General features: G+C 43.6%; 1 protein-coding gene across 1 annotated transcript in view; it reads right to left on the bottom strand.

The window, feature by feature from the left end:
• The window catches only part of LOC119653036 (ATP-binding cassette sub-family C member Sur), a 146,431-nt gene that overhangs the window by 106,718 nt on the left and 14,829 nt on the right, over nucleotides 1–24,884 (bottom strand). The window contains exon 3 of the mRNA XM_038057487.1: nucleotides 23,875–24,050. Coding sequence (XP_037913415.1) covers nucleotides 23,875–24,050 — 176 coding nt within the window. The remainder of the gene's footprint in view (nucleotides 1–23,874; nucleotides 24,051–24,884) is intronic.

The following is a 24,884-nucleotide window of genomic DNA, read 5'->3' as shown; positions in this document are numbered from 1 at the left end:
GGAAACCACTCTTCACGAAGTAATTAGCATAGTTGAGGGGTCCCTACACTACAAGCAATATGCTCTACCTTCCTGGATATAAAGCGAACACTCAACAACGGTAGTACCAAAGTCATCAAGGAAGCTCTAACCACAGTGGAATTGGAGGGTACTTTCTTTTATGGATAGAAAGGGAAAGAGAGTAGACGCAGCAAATTGTGAAATTCTCACCCAATAGAACCACCCCACTTCCCACGAAACCACCGCGAACTATTGCTTCGCGGAAAAGGATCCGGCCTACATCAGCACGATGGAGTCATGCATCTGTCGCACTTTTCGGTTTCGATCCAGTTTATGCAATTTTTCAGGTATCGTAGTTATTGTTGCGTAATCGCGCTCCAATCTGCTTTCAACCTTAGCACCTCCTCCATAAGAATATGGGGTCCCATAACTACGCTGAGGGCGTCGTTTAACCTTCCCATTGAAAAATTGGCTGAGATCCATTTTCTTCCTGTTGTGGAAAAAGAATTGTGATCAGTTTGAAGAAGAATCCCGGGCCCATCACTTGGGGTAATTTTTGCCAACGAATCTTGTTCATTACAACATTGTTGCAGCGCCACACAGGTTCGATTTGTCCCAAGACGTAGCTGCTGTAGTAATTTCGCTTACTTCCCCGTATAGCCTCCATAAGACTACTTAGAAAATCGTATGCGTATCGTATCTTGTCAATCGGACGATGTTATGACCGCCCTTTTGTCTCTTGGCAAAGTCTCCTCGATCACAGACACCATGATCTCAGCAGGATTTTCTAGTTTCACCAGCAGTTTGGTTTCCTACTGTGGTAGAAATGCCGTCGCAGCATTGTAGAGTCGCCTTAGCTGGATCACCTTTTCCAGCGCCGCTTCCTCCGGGTCCTGACCTCCTTCTAAAGTCGCCAGCTACTCTGAGTTTTGCACTTCTGTTGCACATTCGACTGTCGCATCTTCCGTTTCTAATATCGAAAAAGATAGCCTGGTAGTCACTATGGGTAGAGTATTCACTCACCCGCCAGACCATCTCTCTCGCCAACGAGGTACTGAAGTAAATTAGATCGACGAATGAGCCTAGCCTTCTGCCTCGGAAGGTGGGCGCCAATCTTGGATCATTGGTTAGTACGATGTCAGCTCCGGGAAGGTTTTAAGCATAATTTGGCCCCCGGTGTTCGCAACTGGTATTCACCACTCCATGCGTTGAAATCACCGGCAATAATTTTAGGGCAGTGGTCTCTAGCGTTCAAAACCAAACTGTCTAGCATCTTATATTGTGCTGATATTACACTAGGAGGAACATAACAGATGTATATATTGACGCCGTGGACTTTTGCCCTTACAAATGCGGCTCCCGGGAGTGCCATTGTTTCTCTTATGGCTTGCCTTCTGCCACCGCGTTTCCAGATGAGTCTTTCACCGAAGTAGCACTACCGTAATTTTGGCAAGTTTAGCAAGCGAATCGTTAGCGAGAGCAGTCTATGAGCTCCTTTTTCGACCTGTCTTGCTCACTAGTACATGATTCTACAAACTGACCAAAATCGAAGCATCTGAAGAATCTATAGGGGGATACTTGCTCCTCAAGGCCGCACCGGACCTAACCTACTCCTATCTTGCCCGAGGTAGTCAGTTTAGCCGTTGATTCTACCGGCAAGCTAATAATAGCGGTCTGTATACCATCAAACGCCTTGACTTTGCGAAGGACATCGGCGTAAGATATATCTCCTTTCTTGGAAATTGTGATTATTTCTCGGGAATCTTCTTTTCCCCGTTTGCAGATTTTTGCTGCCCACCTTTACCTCATTGCTCGGGTTTACGAAGTGCAGATTGTTCCCGGTTTGTGAAAGTTGAGACCGTTACCAATAAATTACCATCTTTTCCGGAACTTTCGCCGACTTAGCTTTCTCCGAAGGAGAGCTTTTTTTCATCTTGGCAGCTTACTGGGTAGCAAGGAGTTCACCAATTCCGTCCGTACTACGTTTCCCCACGTTCTCACCTATTTTATGCTGGAGAGATGTCAGCTGCATTTCTCATATGACTTTGACACATGACACGCTTTTCTCCTTCACTATATAATATAATATGCAACAACTGATTGCCCCGTATCAAACTCCGCCATGCTATTAACATAGTATGCTGGTCCCAAGCCCAGGTAAAGGAGGAGGGTTTGAGGCAACGTACTCTGTACTATCTTCAGTAAAACAAAAATAAAATGCTGAGATCAGGGAAAGAGATAAATAGAGTATAGTTGGAGTTATTCCACTATGCTAAATCCTACCTGATCTCTCTTGGTGACAGGCCCCGCGACAGGTCGACCAAGAAAATGCATAGAACGTCGTTACAAACATGATGATCGGATTAAGTCATTGGCCTCGGAGAAATGCTAGGGCGTCCACCTCAGTCGACGCGGCAGGACGGGCCCCGGTCCTGTCGAGAAATGGGCAAGGGTTCTTGACGCATGGACGGCGTCAGGACGTAAGCAAGTTAGTCCGCACACAACGAACAAAACAAATACGTGTCTGCACGATAAATGTTGGAACCCTAACTGGAAAGACCGAGGAACTCGCAAGAGCCCTTCGGAAAAGGTGCATTGACATCTGCGCTCTGCAAGAAACCCGATGGTCTGGTTCCAAAAGCTGCGACATTGAACGCGAACGCGGTAAAAATGGCTACAAACTTCTCTATTTTGGTAACCCACACACTCAATATGGTGTTGGCATTGCCATCTCAGAGGGTTTCCGTGATGCCATTAAAGAAGTCGAACGATTTGATGATCGGCTGATGAAGCTCACCATTATATCAGCTGATCGCACTATTCACTTCTTCACCGCGTATGCACCACAGACAGGCCGACCTGATGCCGAGAAAGATGCCTTCTGGCAACTTCTCGATGAAAAGACTTGTCACGTGCCTGCTGACGATTACATAATCATTGCCGGCGACCTTAACGGTCATGTCGGTGAAAAGGCAGACGGTAACAGGTGCCATGGGGGAAAGGGGTTCGGAGCGCGCAACGAAGGTGGCGAGCGTATAATTGATTTTGCGGACACCCATGACCTTGTACTTATGAATACATGGTTCATCAAACGATTGTCTCATCTTCCCACATTTTATAGTGGGAACAATAAAACGCAAATCGACTATATTCTCATAAGACGTCAACATTTTACCACTGTCACTGATTGCAAAGTCGTTCCCTATGAGACCATTGCACCTCAACATCGGCCGTTGATTGCTGTCCTGCGAATTAAGCCACCGATAAAACGGCGTGAGGAACGCACTGGCCCGCCGCGCATTAAATGGTGGCGATTTGGTGAGAAGAACGAAGAAGCGGTCTCACTCATGCGATTGCCAACCATTACGAATGTGGAAGAATCATGGAACCAAATGAAAGACACGGTCCACAAAGCGGCCTCTGCAACCCTCGGGGTCACCAAGCCGGGTAAGCGGTACATCAACCGAGATACTTGGCTTTGGAATGATGATGTTGAAATGAAGGTCCGTGAAAAGAAACGCCTCTACCACAAATTTCTCGACGATAAAACGCCTGCTAATTGGCAAATTTATAAGAATGCCAACCGGGAAGCAAAGAAAGCGGTCGCTGTCACCCGAGCGAACCATTTCAAAAATCTTTACGATAAACTGGACACTCGGGATGGCGAGAGAGATCTGTACCGACTTGCTAAAAGCCGTGATGAACGCACACAGGATATCGAACACTTCTGTTGTGTTAATGACAAGAACGGTACTTTGCTTACTGATCGTCGAGCCGCGACGGATAGATGGCGAGAATACTTCGAGCAGATTTCAACTGAAGAATTTGCTCATCCTCCACTTCCACAATCATTGCCGACATTTGGAGCAGTTCCACCAGTCAGCGCAACTGAAGTCGAGGAGGCAATAAAACAAATGAAATCGGGGAAAGCAACAGGACCTGACGACATCGCATCTGAGCTCTGGAAAGCAAAGAGCTGGGACCCAACACCGTGGCTGAGTGAATTCTTTAACCGGGTTATTCAGGAAGGAAGAACACCATCTGACTGGCAAGAAAGTACCACTGTTCCAATATGGAAAAAGAAGGGTAGTCCAGCAGAATGTTCAAATTACCGTCCGATCCGGTTACTTTCCCATACCATGAAGATTTTTGAACGCATTCTTGACAACCGTATTCGCGAAATCGTTGAAATAACCGTGAATCAAGCCGGATTTGTCAAGAACTGCGGAACTACTGACGCAATACACGCTGCGCGGTTACTCATGGAGAAACACCGTGAGAAGCATCGCCCTCTTTACATTGCCTTTCTGGATCTAGAGAAAGCGTTTGACCGTGTACCACACGAACTCATCTGGTATGCTTTACGACAACACTTCGTGCCAGAAGAACTCGTGCGCTGGGTTCAATTGCTCTACCACGATCCGAAAAGTAAAGTTCGAAGTATGGCGGGTGTATCAAAACCGCTTCGTGTCTCTGTTGGAGTTCATCAAGGAAGTGCCCTCTCACCACTCCTTTTTGTCCTTGTTATGGACACCGTCACACGGGATATCCAACGTCCAGCGCCCTACACACTGCTTTATGCAGATGATGTTTTTCTAGCATCTGATAGCAAAAATGATCTCGAGCAACTTGTTCAAAAATGGAATGATCGCCTCATGCAACACGGTCTCAGATTGAATTTAAACAAAACTGAATTTTTGACGACCGATCCCCATGAAACAGGCACAATCACTGTCAGCGGCAGTGATCTGCCCAGATCTGAGCGATTTAAATACCTCGGGTCAACGCTATCAGCCAATGGAGAACTGCGTTATGAAATTGCTTCACGCATTAACGCAACCTGGATGAAGTGGCGTTCCACAACTGGTGTCCTTTGTGATCGACGTATCAACGAACGTCTCAAATCTAAAATTTATCGCAATGTTGTCCGTCCAGTCGCTCTCTATGGTTCTGAGTGTTGGCCGACCATAAAAGACAATGAACGGCGTCTCGCGGTAATGGAGACGAAGATGCTACGTTGGACTAGTGGCGTCACACGTTTAGATCACATCCGAAATGAGGATATCCGCGATCGTTATGGGGTTGCACCGATCGTGGAAAAGTTGCGAGAGAGGCGTCTTCGATGGTATGGTCACGCAATTCGTGCAAACGAGAATTCACTTGCAAAGATTGGTCTGAACATCGAAGTCGATGGTAAACGACCAAAAGGCAGACCTAAGCAACGGTGGCTTGATACGCTGGATGGGGATTTGAAAGCCTCGAGATTGCACCCAGATCAGGCATTCGATAGAGCCAAATGGCGAAGCCGATCACGACGAGCCGACCCCGCTTGTGAACGGGACAAAGGCTGAAGAAAAAGAAGAAGATTGCCCCGTATCAGACCCTTGATATTCTGTTACACAATCCCCCTCTCCTTCATGAATCCACAGAGTTCATTTACGCGTTCTCCTAGTCGATAAAAACGCTGTTACAGTTTAGTGTTTGCCACGCTTATCTTTCACAATAACAGCATTAATGTCGATCTGGAGACTATCCGTGCTCCTTTTCGAGTCCCGCGACGAGTTTCGACTGCCTCGGGTAACGTTGCCCCTGGTAATAACTTTCAAAGCTCTGGGCTCTTGCGAAAATAGTCCAGGGTGAATCTCACTTCCGCTCCACTACTATCCCTTGTAAGATTAGATGTCAAAGTAGCCAAGTTTTCTACGGCTAAGGCACTGCGGCTGCTGGATATCGACGGCCGGGAGCCCGCTTACCCACTCTCAAAAACCGCCGGTACTAAGCTTCCGAGGCCCTGCACGGTAAAACCTCCTTTCTTGCCCTCCATATTTGGTTTAATTTCTGGGTATCGTTGCCATAGCCTATTTTGATCCAGGGGTGAGCGCTTACTTACTTACTCGGCCTTACACATCCCGATTCGGGCACATCTCCTAATGCTTACATGAGCACCGCCGAGAAATTGTCAACACAGGAGGGAGGCGTATCTTACGTATTAAATAATATCCAGACTAAGAAATAGAACTAGTCATCTGACCAAAGCTGTAAGCAGAGGTACGACGCAGAGTGAACCCCTTTTCAACGTAGTGATATTACCTTCAGAGGGATTTCTCACAGTTATGGGTGAAATCTTGGAGAAAGAGAGTTGGGAAAGATGTGTGGGCTGCGAGATGCGGACTGGACATAAATCCTTTGTGTTTCTGGTCATAAAAACATAAAGAGTAACAGGCCGGCTGACGGAGTGGCTAGTCGGGGTTCCGCTTCTGGTAATCCCTCGATGGGTAAAGTCTTCGACCCTCTGGTGGCTGTCAGGAGTGGAATCTACCCGCACTACTTAGCTGCCGCTGACCAGGTCAAATAGGATTTGGGCCGCCAAGTCAAATAGAATTTGGCCCGGAAGAACCTTTTGGCCTGACCTGTGCAAATGCACACAAGAATACGGCGGCCTGCACGTCACACTAGCCCATAAGTGACTATGCCGCCAAACTCAGCATACCCTTCAATTCCCATTACCCAAGTTGCGAAGGGGAGGAAGAAACTCTCAGGGACTTCGTTTGCGATTACCAAGTTCTAGCTAGAACCAGATTAAGGATACTACGTACGCTACCTAAACTTTGAGGACCTCAAGGAAATCTCTAGTTATAGGGTAGAAGAGCTACAATCCTTCGTGAATGCTAAAGGCTGGCTTTGAAAATCTGAGTCCCTCCTCCACCACATCACTAATTGGTCTCGCCGGGGCGGCCACTGATGCCTACCTTATATCTATTAAATGGAGCATTGGGAAGTTTTAGCCATAGGGGAATGTTGAACATATGCTAGACGAGAAGGATCGGGAGCGTGTATCCTTGCAACCCAGGATACCAGTCAATATTGTAACTTAACCGACAGCAACCAAGCAAAATAACCTAAATCAACAAAACTAATCTAACGCCCTTCCTTCGACGAAAGATCAAGTTGGAAACTGAGATTTAACCGTATCTCATAACCACATCTCTTTGATATGTAAAGGACTAAAAGGAGCCAGACAACCATTACAATCTGACCGAAATCTATTTTTACAACTTGTAATATTTTTACCAAAACCATGTGAAAACAAGCAAGCAAACAAGTTATATTTTGTTACACATTCCACAAATATCTACAACCCGCTACTCACATATCTGTCCATTATCCTGTAAACAAATAAGCATATCCTTTCTATGAAAGAGCAATGGAACTGACGAGCAGAAAGACGGTTGGTGAAACCATTGCAACAATAGAATACCAAATGCAGAAAACTGGACTCACGCCAGCATTCTTATTACTGCACCCTACGAAATCCACAGAAAACAAGGATATGCGTATAAAACATTTTTGAATAAATGTATTTGCACAAGGATATACATACGCCAGCATGATACGAATGGATACAGAAATAAAACTTCTTAGTTTTACTATAGATGTAACGTAGTAAAATTTCATCAAATAGAGCTGGAATTGTAAAAAGCGCCGAACTGCTTGACATTGCGAATATATTGTGTCAGAAAAAGGACTCATATTTTCATGGTTTTCCCATTCTTTATATTTACTTTTGTTTATTTTTTCATTTTCATCCCCTCCTTTCATTTTCTTTGCTCCCTTATCCTCCTAATCCATAGTCCTCCTAGAAATAAATGTATGATCATAAAATTTTTATAGTCGAAATTGAGGCGTTTACTAAGGATCCTGCAGCACTGAATACTCCAGCAGGATATGAAACGTATCGCAAGGATTTGTTGAAAATTTCAAAATCGTTTTGAGGCGAATGAACGAACTAACGAGTTGGAGAATGAATGGAAAAACAACACCCAAGAAAACAAGAAGAAATTGGGTTGCTCCTGCTATGTCCTGTCCTGGTAGACTATGCACTCATGTACTGAGTTTATTTCATATTTGTATTATTGCTTATGAAGTTTATGGTATGGAAACAATAATTATTCCTTATAAAAAAGTGCTTCCCAGATTTTCTTGTGGAGACTAAGCAGTATGCGATTATATTTATGATTACTGTGGTTTTATGGTAAAGCTTTGGACATTATATTCGTCCTTTCTCAATGTATTTGTTTATGTTTATTGCAGCCTGTGGATTTTCGTTAGTGAAGAAATTCAATGAAGGGACAATTTCCAGAGTATTAATGGCTTGTGTGGTTATAAAACTGGTTTTGGGCTTTGAATATGATTTACGAAGGGTGTCGGCAAACGGATTCACCATAAAATCCTAGATTTTCACACAGCGAATGCTTATTTCAACGGAATTTAATTCAAAACGTCTGAAGGACAACGATGTGGCCCAATAAAGTTGCAATTTATGCTGAAATGTGGGTAGTAAACTGAGACCCGAAGGGCGTTGTCTGGAGTGTTAACTAGCAATTCAACCATAACAAGCACCAGACAATGGCCCTCCAAATTAAAAATAAGCCATGCGATAGAGGGCCAGAAGTGCCGAAATCCAAGACTGGTTTGTACAGGCAATTAAACATATGTTCTCAGAGGTGCAGCTAGTTGACTCCGAAACCATCGCTGCAGTATAACGGAGATATGTATCCACAGATTGACAATCAATTATTCACAGAACTATGAAATTACAGAGTTGTGAACTGAATGCTGTCAAACAAAAAGACTTTGCCACCAAGCTAGACCGAGACCAGAGCTCAGAAGGAAACAGAAAACATGCAAAATCTTTGGATCAAGCCGAATGCACCAGAAAACAGGAAGGAATACTTCAGAGAACCTTGAGTAGAGGCAGATTTGAATCTCTCTCTCTGCGGAAACAAACAGCACAGCCAATATATCCCCATTTCATTCAAAACAAAGTGGTATTTTCCATCGTATGAACTAGTCCGGAAAAAATATAAAACAATTCTGGATATCTTCACCATTCCACGATTGAAATGGACGAAAATTAAGCTCCGGGTTAGGTGACATTCCAAACAAAGCCCTCAAGTTCACTACCAACAGGAAATCCGACTGATGCTTTTAAAGCATAAATATAGAAGGTGTTTCGTCCGATCGATTACAGCCAGGACCTTGGACGGATAGTGTACATTGAACCGGTATTAGTAGACGACGTCGCCCCGGGACCAAGTAATCGTCGATCGAACCTCAAAAAACTGAAATAAGGGCTTTATTCCCGAGGGTACACTCCCTATTGATTAAGGCCCACTCCCTTGTTTACAACGCGCTGATATCGTTTCCATGGAGAATAACGACGCTGATGCGTTCTGTTCCGAAAAGAGACACAGAGAAAATCGCTGAAAATGGGGAGATCAATTTTAATACTTCGATAATGGCGATGAAAAAAAGCTCACCAGTTGTGGCAGTTGTGAAGCGCCTGCGGTCTGCAACCTGATGTCATTTCCTTCTACACAGATCGTCTATTACAGAGCAAACTATGGAAAAAGCGAAAAGAAGAAGGGCCCTCTAAAGAGGACTTCACTCAGATAATATCCAAATTTTAAGAGAAGAAGATGACGACGAAAAAGACAAAACAGCACCCCGCGCCTTTAAAAAACCGTTGGCCTACAGTCAAGGCGGATACAAATGATGAAGCACCAAAAGAAAAGTTGAGAAAACGAAAGAGAACTAGCCAGCCAGCTCCATTCATTGAACCAACTGAAGGCAAGATATTTGTCCTCAACAACATCCGCTAAAAGGTGAATCCTTAAGACAGTTTAGCAGAAGTATCTTCCATACGAAAAACGAAGAGTGGCAAAGCCCTTGTTGAATTAGATCCGAAGATAACAAGCAGGAACACTCTCTTTGAGGAGGGTCAACGGACTATTGAGAGAGAAGGGCCTAGAACCTATGTGCTCTCCAGAAATCCGAAATCTTCACTGACTTACAAAAAGGACCGAAGTCAAATTAGACTTAACAAACATGAATGCCAAGAGGATAGATATCACTTCTGCCAATTCTGAAGATGGGAAATTCGCTGTAGTTTAAGATGCTGAGCAACACGCAAATAAACTTTTTAATAACGGGAAAATCAGCATTTATACAGTTTCTGATCATCTGATCACCAAGTACTAAAGATGCTTATATTATGCACATACTTCTAAAACCTATCACGATTTAACAGGAAAGCAACATACAGTAATGCAACTAGGTTGATCACAAAGCGAAGACCAGCAGTGAAAAAAAATTGTGTTCTCTGGTGAGGGCATTGCACATACTGCAGGCTAGGAGCGGTATCCAGTCTTCAAGGCGAATTTTGAAAGAGCTGGAACGCGAACAAAATGCACCCCACAATCAACATACATCGGGGCGCAACTCATAAGGACGGGTTCCCCTGGATGAGACCACGCCGGGTTTCCGACGCAGTCCTGACACACTGCCGCTACTAGGATCCTTGGGATGGATCCTAGTTAAGGTTAAGTTTAGCGAGAGACTCTTAACGGAACCGATTCTGGAAGTAGCGGCGGAAGCAGTGTTCTTAAATTAAAACATCGGATCCACATCAATGTTTTGGCACCCAAGTGATATATCCTTGCACAAAACACTGGCATCGTTGGTCGACAAGCGAGTTCTGGAAGACTTTTCGTCAAGCGATCATCAATACATCATCTTTCAAGCCTGCCTCTTAGTGCGCCCAGGCTCTCCCTGTGCATGGAACATCACGGAAAACTCTTTAAAGCTTTCGGAATAGATAGAACCGGCTGGTGGCACGGCAGCTGACACTGTCGTAAATTTAGTTATGAACCGGATAATAACAAAGTGTAAGCCTTATATGCCCTGGAAACTACATAGCCGTGACGGACCTTCTATGTATTATGGACAAAATTTCCGAGCTGCGAAAAGAGTTTCATAAGTTCTGCCATCTGGCACAAAGTTCAAATAGCCAGGAGAAGCCATCCACTAAAATGACAGAGTGTAAATCAGTTAAAAGGAAACACCGTGACGCGATAAATAAAAGCAAAGCTCCTTACAAAAAGGAGCTAGTCGACGGATTATAAGCTGGTGTTCCGGAAATCTTGAAGCTCCGAATATTTTCAGCCATGGATCTACATTGCCCACGCACCGCGAAGTCCATTTACGTCTTGGCTTATTTTGCCAAGAGACTACGCGCAAACAGGACCCCAACCCAAGGTGGAACAACATAAGTCGAGAGCTGCGTGGCCAATGGGGAGCCTGGTCTTTAATATGCGAACTATGAATACATTGGGCACTTTCAGTTTCAAATAAGACTCTTGCCCTGGTGGCGGGTCTAGCCAAGGATGGCATTCTTGCATGCTTCCGCTTCAGCCACGGATTTAAGTTTTCGATGAACCGCGCGATCCATCTGCATCTTGGCTCATTTTGCCAAGAGAGTTGCTATTCGGTAGGTGTGCGTTCACATACATCACCACCCTTCTTCGCCCTCGTGGTTGTAGATCACTTTACGTTCCTTAGCAAGGAGAGCAACGTAACCACTACCGAGATCATCACCACGACTTATCGTTCTTGGATAGTGCAGTAAGCAGACTTCCCTCCCAAAGCTGTCTGTCTCTGCCTTAATTTGCTCTAAGAATATCATCTTCAAGTCTAGCATAAACCAAGGAATCTAACCACCGGTTTCGACTCTATTGTCAACTCGCCGATCGACACACATTTTTTTACTGGACAAGATGACTACAATAGTTCTTTTTACCACAAAGCGGAACTCATGAGTAGTCATCCTGCTATCTGCTCTCCCTCTGCTCAACAGTATGTCCGGCAATAAGCACCGCAACGTCGTCTGCATACCCGACGGAACGCGACTATTCTGGTATGTTGGGTCTTGGCAGACTATCGTAAGAAATGTTTCAAAGATGTGCGATAGATCCCTGTGCTACTGTTGACGTGATCTCCATCCTCTCTCGGATAATTCTACAATATCGGCAAGAGTACAGCACATGCAATGAGTTTTCTAAGGTGCTTAGCATATCTTTCCATCTTACGGAATTAAAGGCATTTCGCTTCAACGAGTCCACTCGACAAGGAAAAATGCCCTCCTTCAGGCAAGCGTTGAACGCCTGAGGAGCAGAGGGACGATTTTCTGGATGACACATTATAACAATAGTTCCCATTTATCTTGAGATCTAGTTTTATTTATCGTGCTGCGTCTCCTTTTAGCTTATTTATATTCTCCTTTTGTGACGCATACCTCCTCAAGACCTAGTAAATTTGGTCCCAAATGGCAGAGTTTATGACACCCTTTTCGTAGGTCCGTAATTTCGTCCATCCAAAGGTACAGCCACGGCTGAAGCACCTCCTTCACTGTTAGATTCATCACTGAATTTACGACAGTGTCAACTGCACCACCCCCGAAATGCCCTCTTGCGCTACTTTGGCCAGTGTAAAAGCTTCGACGAATCTCGCTCTGTGCATCCTCGCAAGGTTCCACGCGCACGGAGAGGGTCAGGCTGGTGAATAAATAGTGTCAACACTTGCCGAGAAGTCCTTCAGAACCACTCATCCAAAGACAAAGCCAGTGATTCGGATGCAAAAATTACGTCAGGGATACTTCTTTCGCAATCTGGGCGGATCCGGTTTTTAGAAATACGAGCTCGATTCTCGCCGCTATTTCCAGGGACTGTCCATCCCAAGCCTATGTCGAAAATCCGAAATCTACTGATTCAGATAAAAGCTAAAAAACTTTATCCCTAAACAACGAATCCACACAAAGTGATTCCATTGGCCTTGGATAAAATCCGAAGTACAATGCCGTCCCGAACCCAGATGGCAACAGTCCCCGATAAGTCGACATACTATGAAACTGCAAACACTAGATCAGCTTTAACCTCCGCAGCCAATTGCTCTAGCAACTAGTGAGCGATTGCTCTAGGGTGCATGTTAATTTGTAGGATGCGGATCATGGAAGCCACATCCCAGCCCTTCTTAGTTCCGCCTTGAAGACAACCTTCATCTTTTTTCACAGAGAACTTCCTTTCTTTTAAGTAATTTACTATCCCTTTGGACAGTCAAACTTCTGGTCATGTAGTGTGTTGTTTTCTTGTCCTTTGTCCTCCTTCGCCTTCCTTTTTGGGCACTGGAGACTACTTGAATAAAGTCTCCTTGAGATGCGTCTTCCTCTTACCGTTTTTTTCCCAGTTTGTTTTACAGTGTGCTATCGGATATCTTTTTGGCGCTTACAATGTTTTCAGCGGGAAGTGTCTGTTGCTGCTTTTCGCGCACTTGTAAAATGAAATCCAGTCCTGTATTTCTACCAGGCCTGCTGACGCTCTTCTGCAGGAACATTGCCGACCACATAAAGGACAGTCACGTACACTTCCATCCGACTTCCGCGAATCCACTACCAATTCAGGTTTTTTCTGGAACAGGGACACTGCAGGGTACTGAAGTTGCGACCTCCGGACCGCAGCTGCGTCACTGTATAAGGCTTGCTCTTCATTTGGGCGTCCCCGTATCACATCGGATGTTTCAACCCTCGCTGCATCTTTTCCTGGACCCTGCGGTGACCGGGGTATTTTCGTGCTACACACAAACGAAGTCAACTCTCCCTCCTTCCCTCTTATTACATCAACTTTTTGATTTGTTTTATTTTTCTTCTCCTTGGTGTTTTTTACCAGCACATCGTGTGCAAGGGAGCGGGCCGTAATGGTTAGGAACAGGTGTACCATCGGAAACAAAGTCCAAAAAGACTATACTAGACCAGACTAGATAAGATTCAACTCCCAATATTCTATGAAATTTTATGGACACGCAAAAGTCTTGCGCACATTCCAATGCGACAGGAGTTGCGCGGGCACGGGATACGGATACGGGCTAGTGTTAGTACGGTGTATGTGGCGCAGCGCGTTGATGTGCGCCCACGTGGTTGCTAGCACATGACTGCGAGTTGCTGCGAACGCGTGGCATCTGCATCTGTCATCCCAATGACAACCAAAGGCAGTGCTTCCTTAAAGATTCATTTGATATTAATGGTAGTGGAACTTAATGGAGTCACTGCGCGAATAATGCTTCAAAATTCCTCTATGGGAAGCTTGATGGAAGCAAACACGTGCAACATTCTCGGCAATGGATCGGTTATTGCTCTCTTAGGAAGAGAGGAGGAAATAAGCAGATGCATCCATGATCAATTTTTCGTTTCCTACCTGGATAAAAAGAAGAAACAGACACAAGAAAACCATCTAAAAGACATCGACACAACAATATCACTTACGTACTTCGTCCCTACCCGAAAGGTACTCCTTTGCCGCTAGAGTTGTTCATCTGTGAATAGTCTTATATAGACTTCACCCCAGTTCCCTGAGGCCTGATCTATGCTTAACTAATCCCGAAACTCACGGACGGATCTGCGCTTAATCGGGTAAACGCGGTTTTCTAATACCAATTCAATGCAGATTACCCGACCAGAATCCCGAAAGGGCTAGCTCCTTATAGAAGCTAGGCTCGTATAACCCCATCTACGTAGCTGTATGCGGCGTACACCGGCCATTCACAGTTCACTCTTCACTGAGAAGCTTTCAAAGGTCTATTACTTAGGACGCAGGTATACTACTTACTGGGGAGCTTCGGGGACGTCACTCCCCATATTGATCGCTCATGATACAGCGACTCCTGAAGAGGGAACAGAACGTTAAGTGCTGCATCATCGCGGATTGCATCTTGCGATCGATTCTTTTTCTTCTCAATAACGGTGACGTTATCCATACTGCCTTGGCTAGAGGTGGTGGAAAGGTTGAATGGAGATGTCAATTTTTTTCAAAAGCCTCGACTAACGTAATGACATCTCTGTGCTTTCATACAGTGATATATATTTTGGCCAAATGGTTCTGAATTTTGAAAAGGAGCTAAGCAAATTCGGACTGATAACAAACAACAACTAAATCAAGGAGGAAGGAGGAAGGGTGCGATAACTAGACTGGGGAGTCATCGCACCCTTCCTATTTGCGTCAATGGGCAAAACATTGAGGGCGGTGACCAATTTATGTATCTAGGAAACGTTATTGCTTCCGGAATCGAACTTGAGGTCGATCGACACATTAACAACACTAAGTTTGGCTTCGTGGTTTTGTATAAAATTTGGAATTTCAACTATCTCAAAGCTAGCATCAAGGTGAGGTTGCTCCGCGTCAGTGTTCCTTATGTGCTTATATATATGGAAAGAAGCAGTGGATGGGTCATACATTATGGAAATGCGTAAACTTCGTGTCTCGTTCCACTACCTCAGGATGACGGAGGGATGGCTCGTCGTAGAAATTCTTGGCATGTAACAATGGAGAAGAAATGCAAACTTTTCGGAAAATCGTGCAGACAGTTGAAGAACATTGCCAGGAACCGATAGTGATGGGATGATTGACCCGCTGTGCTCCACATAAACAAAGAAAGAAAGTTTTTTCCATGTGACTACTTAGTGCTCAACATTGAGAATTCCAATGTTATAAAGACTTGATGGAGACTCTCTTCCTAAACTAAAAATAGCTCTCTTACCATTTATTTAAGATCGTATAGAAAATGGGATACAAGAAAGGCTCGGATTCTTATCTTTAAAATAGAACATAAAACTTTAACGAACCTTCAAAGTCGACCTTTTCATACAATCCTATTTATAAGACGACATTTCTTTCGATCGGCTTTGATGTACCATTTACCTCATGAGTCATCCTCATAAACTTAAAGTGGCTGAATTTTAAGGACCACAAAGACACTATTCCAAACACAATTAATTTCACACTAGAAACCATTACTATTTTTCATCTAAATCTCCTGACATAAACCCAGTTTTACCCTGAACAAAAACACTTGGACAAATTGCACAGAAACCATCAAGTCGTCTGCTGAAACAAAGGAGTCCTTCATACCGAAAAACTATAACATTCCGACGAGTACCATGTACAGGAGCTACTTAAAACGGCAAAACGATTCTTAAATGTGAACGTTCCGCTGATTCTTTTTCTGGTGGAGAATCATGTCCTTGCATCCTTCAAAAATGCATTGTTGTTTGTAGGTGTTGTTATATGTGATTCTGTTGTGCTTCGTCGCTTTTCTCAATTGTACTTAAAAATAAACACAGGACAAGAAGTACATGGAGGAAGTCATGACAAATCTCCGGCTATAAACTAACTCTTAGCACAACATTGGTCCAATCGCAGCGCCCAGCATCAAGTAGCTGAGCAAAAAATATATATATATATATATAAAATTGTGCAGTGGAATAACTTCAAAGCGAATAGTGCACTTTAGTCCTGAATACCATTTAGCATGATGTCTGTTTGTTATGCGTATGTTTGTAACTGACGTGGAGCGAACTGAAGAGCTGTTTATGCTGAGACATACTTAAACTGGTTGAAGTGAATAATATAGTAAATCCTTTTTTTCATCCTGTTGACTAAATTGGATAAGTAGTTAAGGGAGAACTCTTCAGGATGTCACAACTTAAAGGGACGTTTTAAGGGCAGATTAGGGATAGGGAAAAGGAAAAGGTTTCAAGATGTCCTTAGCTAGAAAGGAAAAACAGGAAAACACCCTTACTCAGATCAATTCAAAGGGAATGGACATCACTTCACTGGAAGGATTACTTTTTTGAGCCACTCATGCTAATAAAAGAGGAAGGGATCCTTGAATTGAACAATTGTCGAATCAAAACCTGACAATGCAGAATATAATAAGAGAATTTCTGCAAAGGAGCATCCTTTTCCTAGAAAGTGGGTTAGCTATCTGCATGCCTGTAAATGGATGATTTCCTTAGAATACTAGAATATCATAAATAAATTCAGTGTTCAGGCGCTTTCGATTTTCAAAGGACACACAACATGTTCTCCGGAAGCCTGTTGTGCTTTCCTTTGCGTGCTCTTCAAAACCATCGGACAACCAGATTTCATCCCATGTGCCCGGAAGTTATAAGAGTTCTCTAATCATACAATGTGTTACGAAACCATACCACAAGGACTCATTAAATAGGAAAACCCATAAAGCAGATTGAAAGTCTCTCTTACCTCAAATACTGTTACTCGGCAAGGATTCCAACATGGAAATAAGATTTTTGTAGAGCTTCATTTATCCCAAATTCAGTCCCCTCCGTAGACACAAAAAAGCATTTGCCCCTAAACACTCGAGGTAAGTTCCTCACTTCATCCTTTCGCAACAATACAACAAAATTCTATCGGAAATTTCCCTATTAGGATCCTTAAAAGATAATATAATACTTTTTCCCTTCTTTCCGTATCCATCCATTCCCATCCCTTTGGAAGCAAGAATGTCGGAAATGGTGTGAGGAGGTCAAATGTGTGATATTTCGAGCATATGCACAACTTACCCTCAGGGTATGGATGTCTATCCGTCGGCGACCGCACTCTTTCATACACAAACTGGTAAATTCAATTTTTTCCCAAACGGGCTTGTGGAAATTGAGAGGATGACTATGACATGAACGGTTTAATTTTTCATATTTCCACACACCGTCCCACAGAATAGCAATGTGTCGTCTTTAAAGTGGAACCATAAATTTCCCATGCAAAGATGCAAAATGGAAGTGATGGGTTGATAGAGATGTTTCCTTGCGGAAATTGAATGGCATTTCAGAGGAAATTCGAATTATGTTTCTATGTAGGGGGATGAATCTTGGCCCACGGTGAGAGGGATATGTTCAATAGTTTCCAGATTCTCAGATGAAAGCTTCACAATTCCTAAGCAGCTCAAGGAAACAATTCTAAGATTCAGATACAAGGATGTAAATTAAGTAAAACCTCAGTAACTATCACGAGCATATTTCCAAAGGAGCAGATCAATTTTAAGACGATAATTTTGCTGTAAGGCTCTGATTTTCTTAAGCTTACTGTACAAGAGTTCTCTTCAACATATGTACAACTACGAATGGTTGACTAGATATCTGATCTTCTCGGAAGATACCTATTATTAATTCTGTAATAATTATCTTAATGATCCAATTACAGCCTGAATAATATATTATTCCAAGCCAAATGGATATTTCGAATTCACGAGTCCTTCTCAATAAGAGAAGTATGCATAAAGTATCCACTTTTACAGGAGTAGAGGCTTCCAAAGTTAAGAAAGTTATGACACAGTCCTTGAGAAACCCAGTGGATTTCAAAAAAACTTACTACCCATGTCAAGATTCTGACAGCATGACGTATCATAGGAACCTCATCCTGAATTTTTTAGATTTTTTGATCCTGTTTTATCTGAGAATTGGTCACACATTGAAAGATACACTAACTCATCTCGCCTTCTACAACCAACGTCAGAATTGGCTACATAGAAAAGCAACAATCAAGACTTTGCATTTGATACCCTACATGCATAGCCGGATTATACTGTAGCTGCTCATCTGGGATGAACGTTCCCTGTAAGTTTAGGGATCCAACACACCACGTGGCTGAAATCCCGGGAAGAGTAAACCCAGGTGTGTAGCTGGGGATAAGACCGGCTAACTAAAAATGAAGGAACTACCTGTTGGAGGCTACGGAACCTTGGATGATTTTCAGCTATTTAGTAGACAACGGCGCACCTTGGTAATAAATGATTGCCATTTACCCCTAGGTACCAAACTTAGCACTACCATCCACTACCACTTCTGCCCTCCGTTCACATTGCCCACGGTTGCCAGCCCTGTGCACCGAAATACTCGGATAATATGTCACAGGCAAGTATTGACAAAGCATTGGAACTATTGAGTAATAGTGGAGGTCCTTTGCCATGTGCTACTCCCACATAGCAACACAGAAGGAACACTACCATATAACAGTCAGCTTGGTCTTCGAGTTAAAATAACTGCATTTCCAAATTTCTAGCGCTGTTATGGCGTTGTTTAACATCCAGTACGGGGTCGCCGTCGGCAGTAACTACGCTTTCTAGATATACAAATTGATGAACGCCTTCTATGTTCTGCCCATTAACACAGATAGGGAGAGTGCGATGACCCGTCAGACTGAGAACTTTGGATTAATGATATTTACGTTCAGTCCAACTCAACTTGCTTCTCTTTCCAAATCCAGAGCAGGGAGCATGCAAATAACCCTTCAATTGTCACACCCAAAACAGGTGCTCTACCCTTCTTTGGAACCTTGACGATTCTCCCTTTCTTCCACTCTCTGGGAAAGATCTCGGATTCCCAAGATTTCCATACGATTGGAAGTAGCAGATCTGTAGTTTCGCCAGTTGCAGCAGGCAATAACTCCTCGAGGAGACCGTCAAGCTCAACGGCTTTACCCCGTTTGGGTACAGTTGTTCATCAGTTGTTCGCCATCGTAGATTAGGAGTCGACCGTCAACGTCCTTCACAGAACCATCGAAACCACCACATGCAAGTTTTTTGGTAATGCGATATATACTTCTGATATCACTGCGACCTGCGGCATCCACTTCCCCGACCAGCCAAATAACGAATTCTCCTTTACCACAACGTACACTAAGGCCAGTTTCCAGGGATATCGCTCGGAATCGTAATTCGAGGGCGTCTTCTACTATCACCCGCAGCGGTAGAATCTTCAACCCCTTCCGTTCACCAATCCACTGTCACGGTTCCTCAGCCAGCCAGATATGATGACCCCTTTTCTGGGCGCGGTCGACGTCCTGCGTAGCACCCAAGAAGAAAACATATTTTGTTGTGGCCCAATGCTCATCAATATTATCAGTCGGGTTAATCTGTGTGCTGCCCGGTCAGCAAAATGGCTCTCCCACTTCCGAGCAGTGTAACCCTGGGAAAAGTGGCGGACACAACGCGCAAGCGAATGTAAGCGACCACCAAACCCAGCTGACCTTATGCCAGGCTCTGTGGTTGAACAAAAAAAAAAAACTTTCCAACATTATCGTTACAGTCACCCATCATGATCACCATGTCACCTTTAGGGAGCTTCCCCCCAATTGCGTCTAATTGTTCGTTGGTTCATAACACTGTACAATTGCGTATTCCTTAACCTGGATTGGAATGTCGCAGTCAGAATCTTGTCAAAAACCGGCTCCCAGTTCAAGCTGGCGCCTAGCGGTAGCCATCAGAAACAACTCGACACCGGATTCGCGTCTGCTACCACTCGGTTTTTCAGAATTCATTAGCGCATAGGTAGAGAAAAACTCCCCAGAGTCCCACAATCTTACCTCGTTGAGACCCAGAATGTCCAGCTTATTTCCTTAGAATTCCCGCTCGATTTAGATTAAGCGAGTATTCTGAGGACCCTTGCTGCCGTTGCCGAAGAGCGTGTGCCTCTTCCACAAACCAATCATAATTCGTTTTCAATAGCCGAAGGCCATAACCATGGAGTCAATTTTTGTGGACGTTTCGATAGCAGTAAAGTTTCAAAATTGGCAGGTGGCTAGTGCACAAATTTCTAACCCTTTTAGTCGCCTCCAGTAAGGAAGAATTTAAGTGCATTCAAAAACCCCAACTCACAGACCAGTGCTGAAATAAATAGCACCTCTGTAGCGGAAGCGAAAAACTGCTGGCGATTTGCAAACGCAAGTTTAAGCCTAAATTTGTGACAATTATCCAGATAAAAGCCTGTATCAAAAATACAAATTCATTGAGGACATGATGAATTGGTACATTACCTGTTCATCACACTTAATAACTATATATATGATAAGGAGAAAAGAGCGAACCAGAATGAAATCAAATCACCTCACAGATGGATAGCAGACCTCAGTTTCCGAGTTTGACAGGCCAGAGACACAGCGTCCGCCGCTACATCGAGGCAGTGGTCCAATATCTAGACTACCACTAATGCATAGGAAATACAGAGCTTTCGTAGAATCCCAAGGAATGTTATGATCTAAGAGTTCTAATTAACCACAAGCTAGCCACAATATTCTCCTCTCCGAACTCCCTCTGCTAAACTCCCCCTCCTCAATCATCTTATATTTCTTCTCCTACCTATCAAACCGTTCCTTCAGAGTTTCTTTTCCTGGTTATTCATTTTGTTCCTTCTTTTCTTTTCTGCGGTGTTCCCCAAAGCTCCATAATTGCCCCAAACTATTCCCCCTTTTTATTAATAACCTTCACTCTATCCTAAACTGCCAGTATATGCATCACCCAAATTAAATGCTCGCCAACACCCGTTCCTTACTCCCTTGGTGGAAAACCCTTATCCCTACTGAGCTCCTTTCAAAACCTGGATGTAATCTTCGGCAACAAACTTCATTTCAATTCTCACTTCATCGATATCATTAATCATGCTTCCACAAATTTCTGGTTCTATCCTATGTTTCTCATCCGAATTTACCTCGGTCCAGCCCTCCTTAACACTTTTCAACCCCCCTGTTAGAAACATCCAGAGCAAAATGCTCCATAATTTAGTCTCTCTTCGGCAACTACGACTGTTGCACTCTCACTCCTGCTTTTCAAAAAGAACTTTCTCCATGTAGACAGCCCTTCCTGGCGGACTGGCTTGATTATGCTTCAGGTTGGCTAATTCGGCCAGTTCTCACACCGCCTTCCCCCGATAGCCACTGGAAATAGCCTTCGAATGGGTAAAGAGTGTGTAAAGCCAGGCTGCGTCATTGAAGTCATGTTTCTCTTTGGGGCAAGCGGATCTGGCTGGTCAATCAACCAAAACTACTGCCTGGAAACCGCGCTCCCTGCACTGGGAAAGGTGTAGGATTCCAAGCTAAGGTGCACGGAAGATTGCATGGCCAATGACAACTTAGTTTCTAGTATGTAGCCTCTGCATGCGTCGGTCACCTTCAATATCAAGCAAGATCCTCACCTTTGTGGTTGACACCATTGGATTGGCATTTTCCCCGCATTAAAAAACGGACGACTATAGAAGAAGACGAGGTGATGACGCCAGGCGCAACATCCGGGAAAGAATTACTGATACCTCGAGGTATAAAATCCGAAAAGAATACCGACAACCGGAAGCCAGTGAAGAAACGGAGGTCCGCTGGAGTCGTACTCAAGCCAATACCAGAAGACCATAAATATTTTGAGTAGTATTGCGAAGAATTAGAACGCCGATGATGAAAAGTACCCCCTAAATATCAGACGATTCTAGAAGAACACAACAATAAACGCGAAATCAATCCCGAGATTAGGCCAAGAAACCAATCAAGAGGAGCAGAGTGTGCAAGAGTTCGGACACCAAGCGACCAGCAGTGCAACAGCAATGGCCCAGTGTACAATCCGGGTTGTAAGAGGTGTTCATCGAGACGGGGACGAAGACGAATCATGCCGACGGCAGCGCCAATAAATCTGCGGTACTCAAAGTGCGCCTCAGCTAATCTACTTGTCTTCTTCCGGGAGGAAGGCATCGACATCGCACTGATACTGGATCGGAGGAGGCCGAACCGATGACGGTTTTCTTAGTCTCCAAAATAAGTATTACAATCTATTCCACAGCACAAGAAACATTAATCGGGACAGAACTAGAGCATATACCCTTGCCGGGAAGACCGTGCAAGCTTCTCTGTGCCTGGAGGTGAATTCCAGCGACCTGACCATGGTCAAACTGGAACAGGCAAAAGTGGAAAACGTTTATATCTCCTCGGTTTAATGGCTTAGGAGGGATAAGCTCCGCAAGAAGAATTACAACATTTGACGACCACCATCGCATGCAGAAGAAAGCCAACCTGTTGTACCTTTTCAGATCATAGTTGGATACGCTTCAGTCTTAATCTTGCTATAGAGGTCTCCCACCCCTTTGGATGCTCTCGGAGAAGGAGACCTTATCCGCGATATGCGTAACTGGTTCTCTTGTACTCTGAGTATCTGCTATGTGAGTATTTGTGTAAGCCATGCAGTTCCGTTTTGGCTCTTTGCAACGCATTAAAGAAATATTCACTAAGGCGAATAGGTATGGCGAAAAAAAAAAATTTAGACAAATTATCAACAGCGGGATCATAGTCAGTGATGCCCGATGGCAAGGCCCAAAAATAATACCTACCCAGTTAAATACCACAGCCACAACAACAACCCAGAGTTGCAGATATCTATCTGCAACTTTAGCCTCTCTTAAATTTTCTTGTGTCACAACATGCGCTATGCTAAATACCTCAACGTAAACCTAAATCAACGATTGAACTTCAAGGAATACCTCAATTACGTGAGCGAGAGAGCCGGAAAAATTATAGCAGCATTACCTAATATGATGTCCAACATTGGAGAACTCAAACAGCCCAGAAGGTAACTGTTAGTGCCGGAAGTTACGGCGTTTTAGATATGAAAGATTTTATGTATTGCTTATGTATTTGACTGGACATTTAACCCATTTGCAATTAGCCTATAATGTTTCCGCATTTAGTATGTCAGACCATTCACTATAGTGTGATACTGACATTCAAAATCTTAGACTGCAGCTTATAACTTAATTAGTAATAGTGCAATTTCCACCAAATTTACCAGTATTATACTCGATATTATAATCTATGCTACTGAAATTTTATGATTCTGGGATGTACTTATGAGTAGGAGGGGGGAAGGGAGATGGTTTCTAGTCAATTTCTAAAAAAAATAAAGTAGTATACTATTATTGAACTTATTCGAGCAGATATCGATATGGAAGGCATTTTGAGGGGTAGACACTGTCTACTGGCAGCTTCGTGGAAAAAAGATTCTTTCGCCTATATGGGGACCTTCCTTTAAGCTCAGCCTGGAACGATTCACAGTTCCTGCCAATAGGAGTAACGGCTTCTGAGAAAAGCGCATATAGTGCATGGCAAATAAACGAAGAGGCGGACAGACAAGCTTTACACAAAACCTTTAAAATGAGTGTGGTTCGCAAAAAGTAATCCTTAGAGTATGTTTTCCCACCAGGATCATCTCGAACTATTGCTGAAATTGTATAAGTCGTTCCGTCGAAACCCTTTGACAGTAAAGGGCACCATTCGAAAAAGCTTCATGCTAGTATGGGACGTCATGCTAGTTCTTCCAAATTATAATGCTATTGCTATGTAGCACTTAGTCAACAAATTTGAATACAAATAGGTCACTTACCTCTTTATAGAGAATATATGCGTCGATTGATACCAATCCCAATAACAAGCAAAGAGTTTTCGAATGTATGAAAACCTCTAAATGTGAACTGTCGTAATACTGTGTGATATCTACTACTCGGTATATACGAGCAATCAATACTGCTGAGAGTGCGACAGCACTATGATAAAGAAATACTGAAAATAGAAAAACGCTATTAAAATTAGATACCAGAAAATTGTGCAAATATATTACGTGATTAAACTTAGGGCTATATAATCGATAGACGGTAGGAAGCTAAGCACTGCTTTTGAATACCATACAGATATGTCCTACATAGCTACCATGTAATTGACATCAATCAATCAATCTCATATTCACCCTTTTCTAGAAGATCTCACTCCCCTTTGGAAAAACTTAGCCTTAAAAATAAAACCGCAAACCAGCTTAACTTGTCACAAGGATATTATAATGAAAAGAAACTCGCCTACCGAAAATTTACTTAGCACAAAGAGGAGCTGGAAAACCACAGCAAAGTCTGTCACCTACAGATGGGACATTCGGGGTTAATTGAAAATTGTTCCGGTTTTCCCAATTTATGGTAATTGAAATAGTCAATACAGAGCTCTTAATCGATTGGGAGTGACATTGCTTTGCCTAGTTTTTATTCCTTTCCAGTTCAAACTACACTTTATTGCTGAAGTACGTCTCTATCCCCCCTTTCTCCATTTGGAACAGATGTTAGTATAGAAGCAAAAAGGGAGCATCAGAAAACTAGCCTGGAACCATTTAACATATTACTGCGGGCTAGCCTTCCCGCTGTTCCGGCATAGAGAGCCTACAAGTCAGAGGTCTTCTATCACCAGCGGGAGAGGAGAGGAGGAAGGGAGTTGTTAGTTAGTTAAGGAACCTCTTCTCATACGGTCACTATATCGGGCGAGCTCAATCTCCTTTGTAACAAGGAGAACCCGAACGTAATGCGCAACGCCACCTCATCTGCGAACCCTCCTCCGCATCTTTCCGACAACGTA

The sequence above is a fragment of the Hermetia illucens genome, chromosome 3, assembly GCF_905115235.1.
Source record: "Hermetia illucens chromosome 3, iHerIll2.2.curated.20191125, whole genome shotgun sequence".
In the NCBI taxonomy this organism is placed as follows: domain Eukaryota; kingdom Metazoa; phylum Arthropoda; class Insecta; order Diptera; family Stratiomyidae; genus Hermetia; species Hermetia illucens.
Note: the sequence above shows the minus strand (reverse complement) of the source record. Positions and strands in the feature narration are given on the sequence as shown.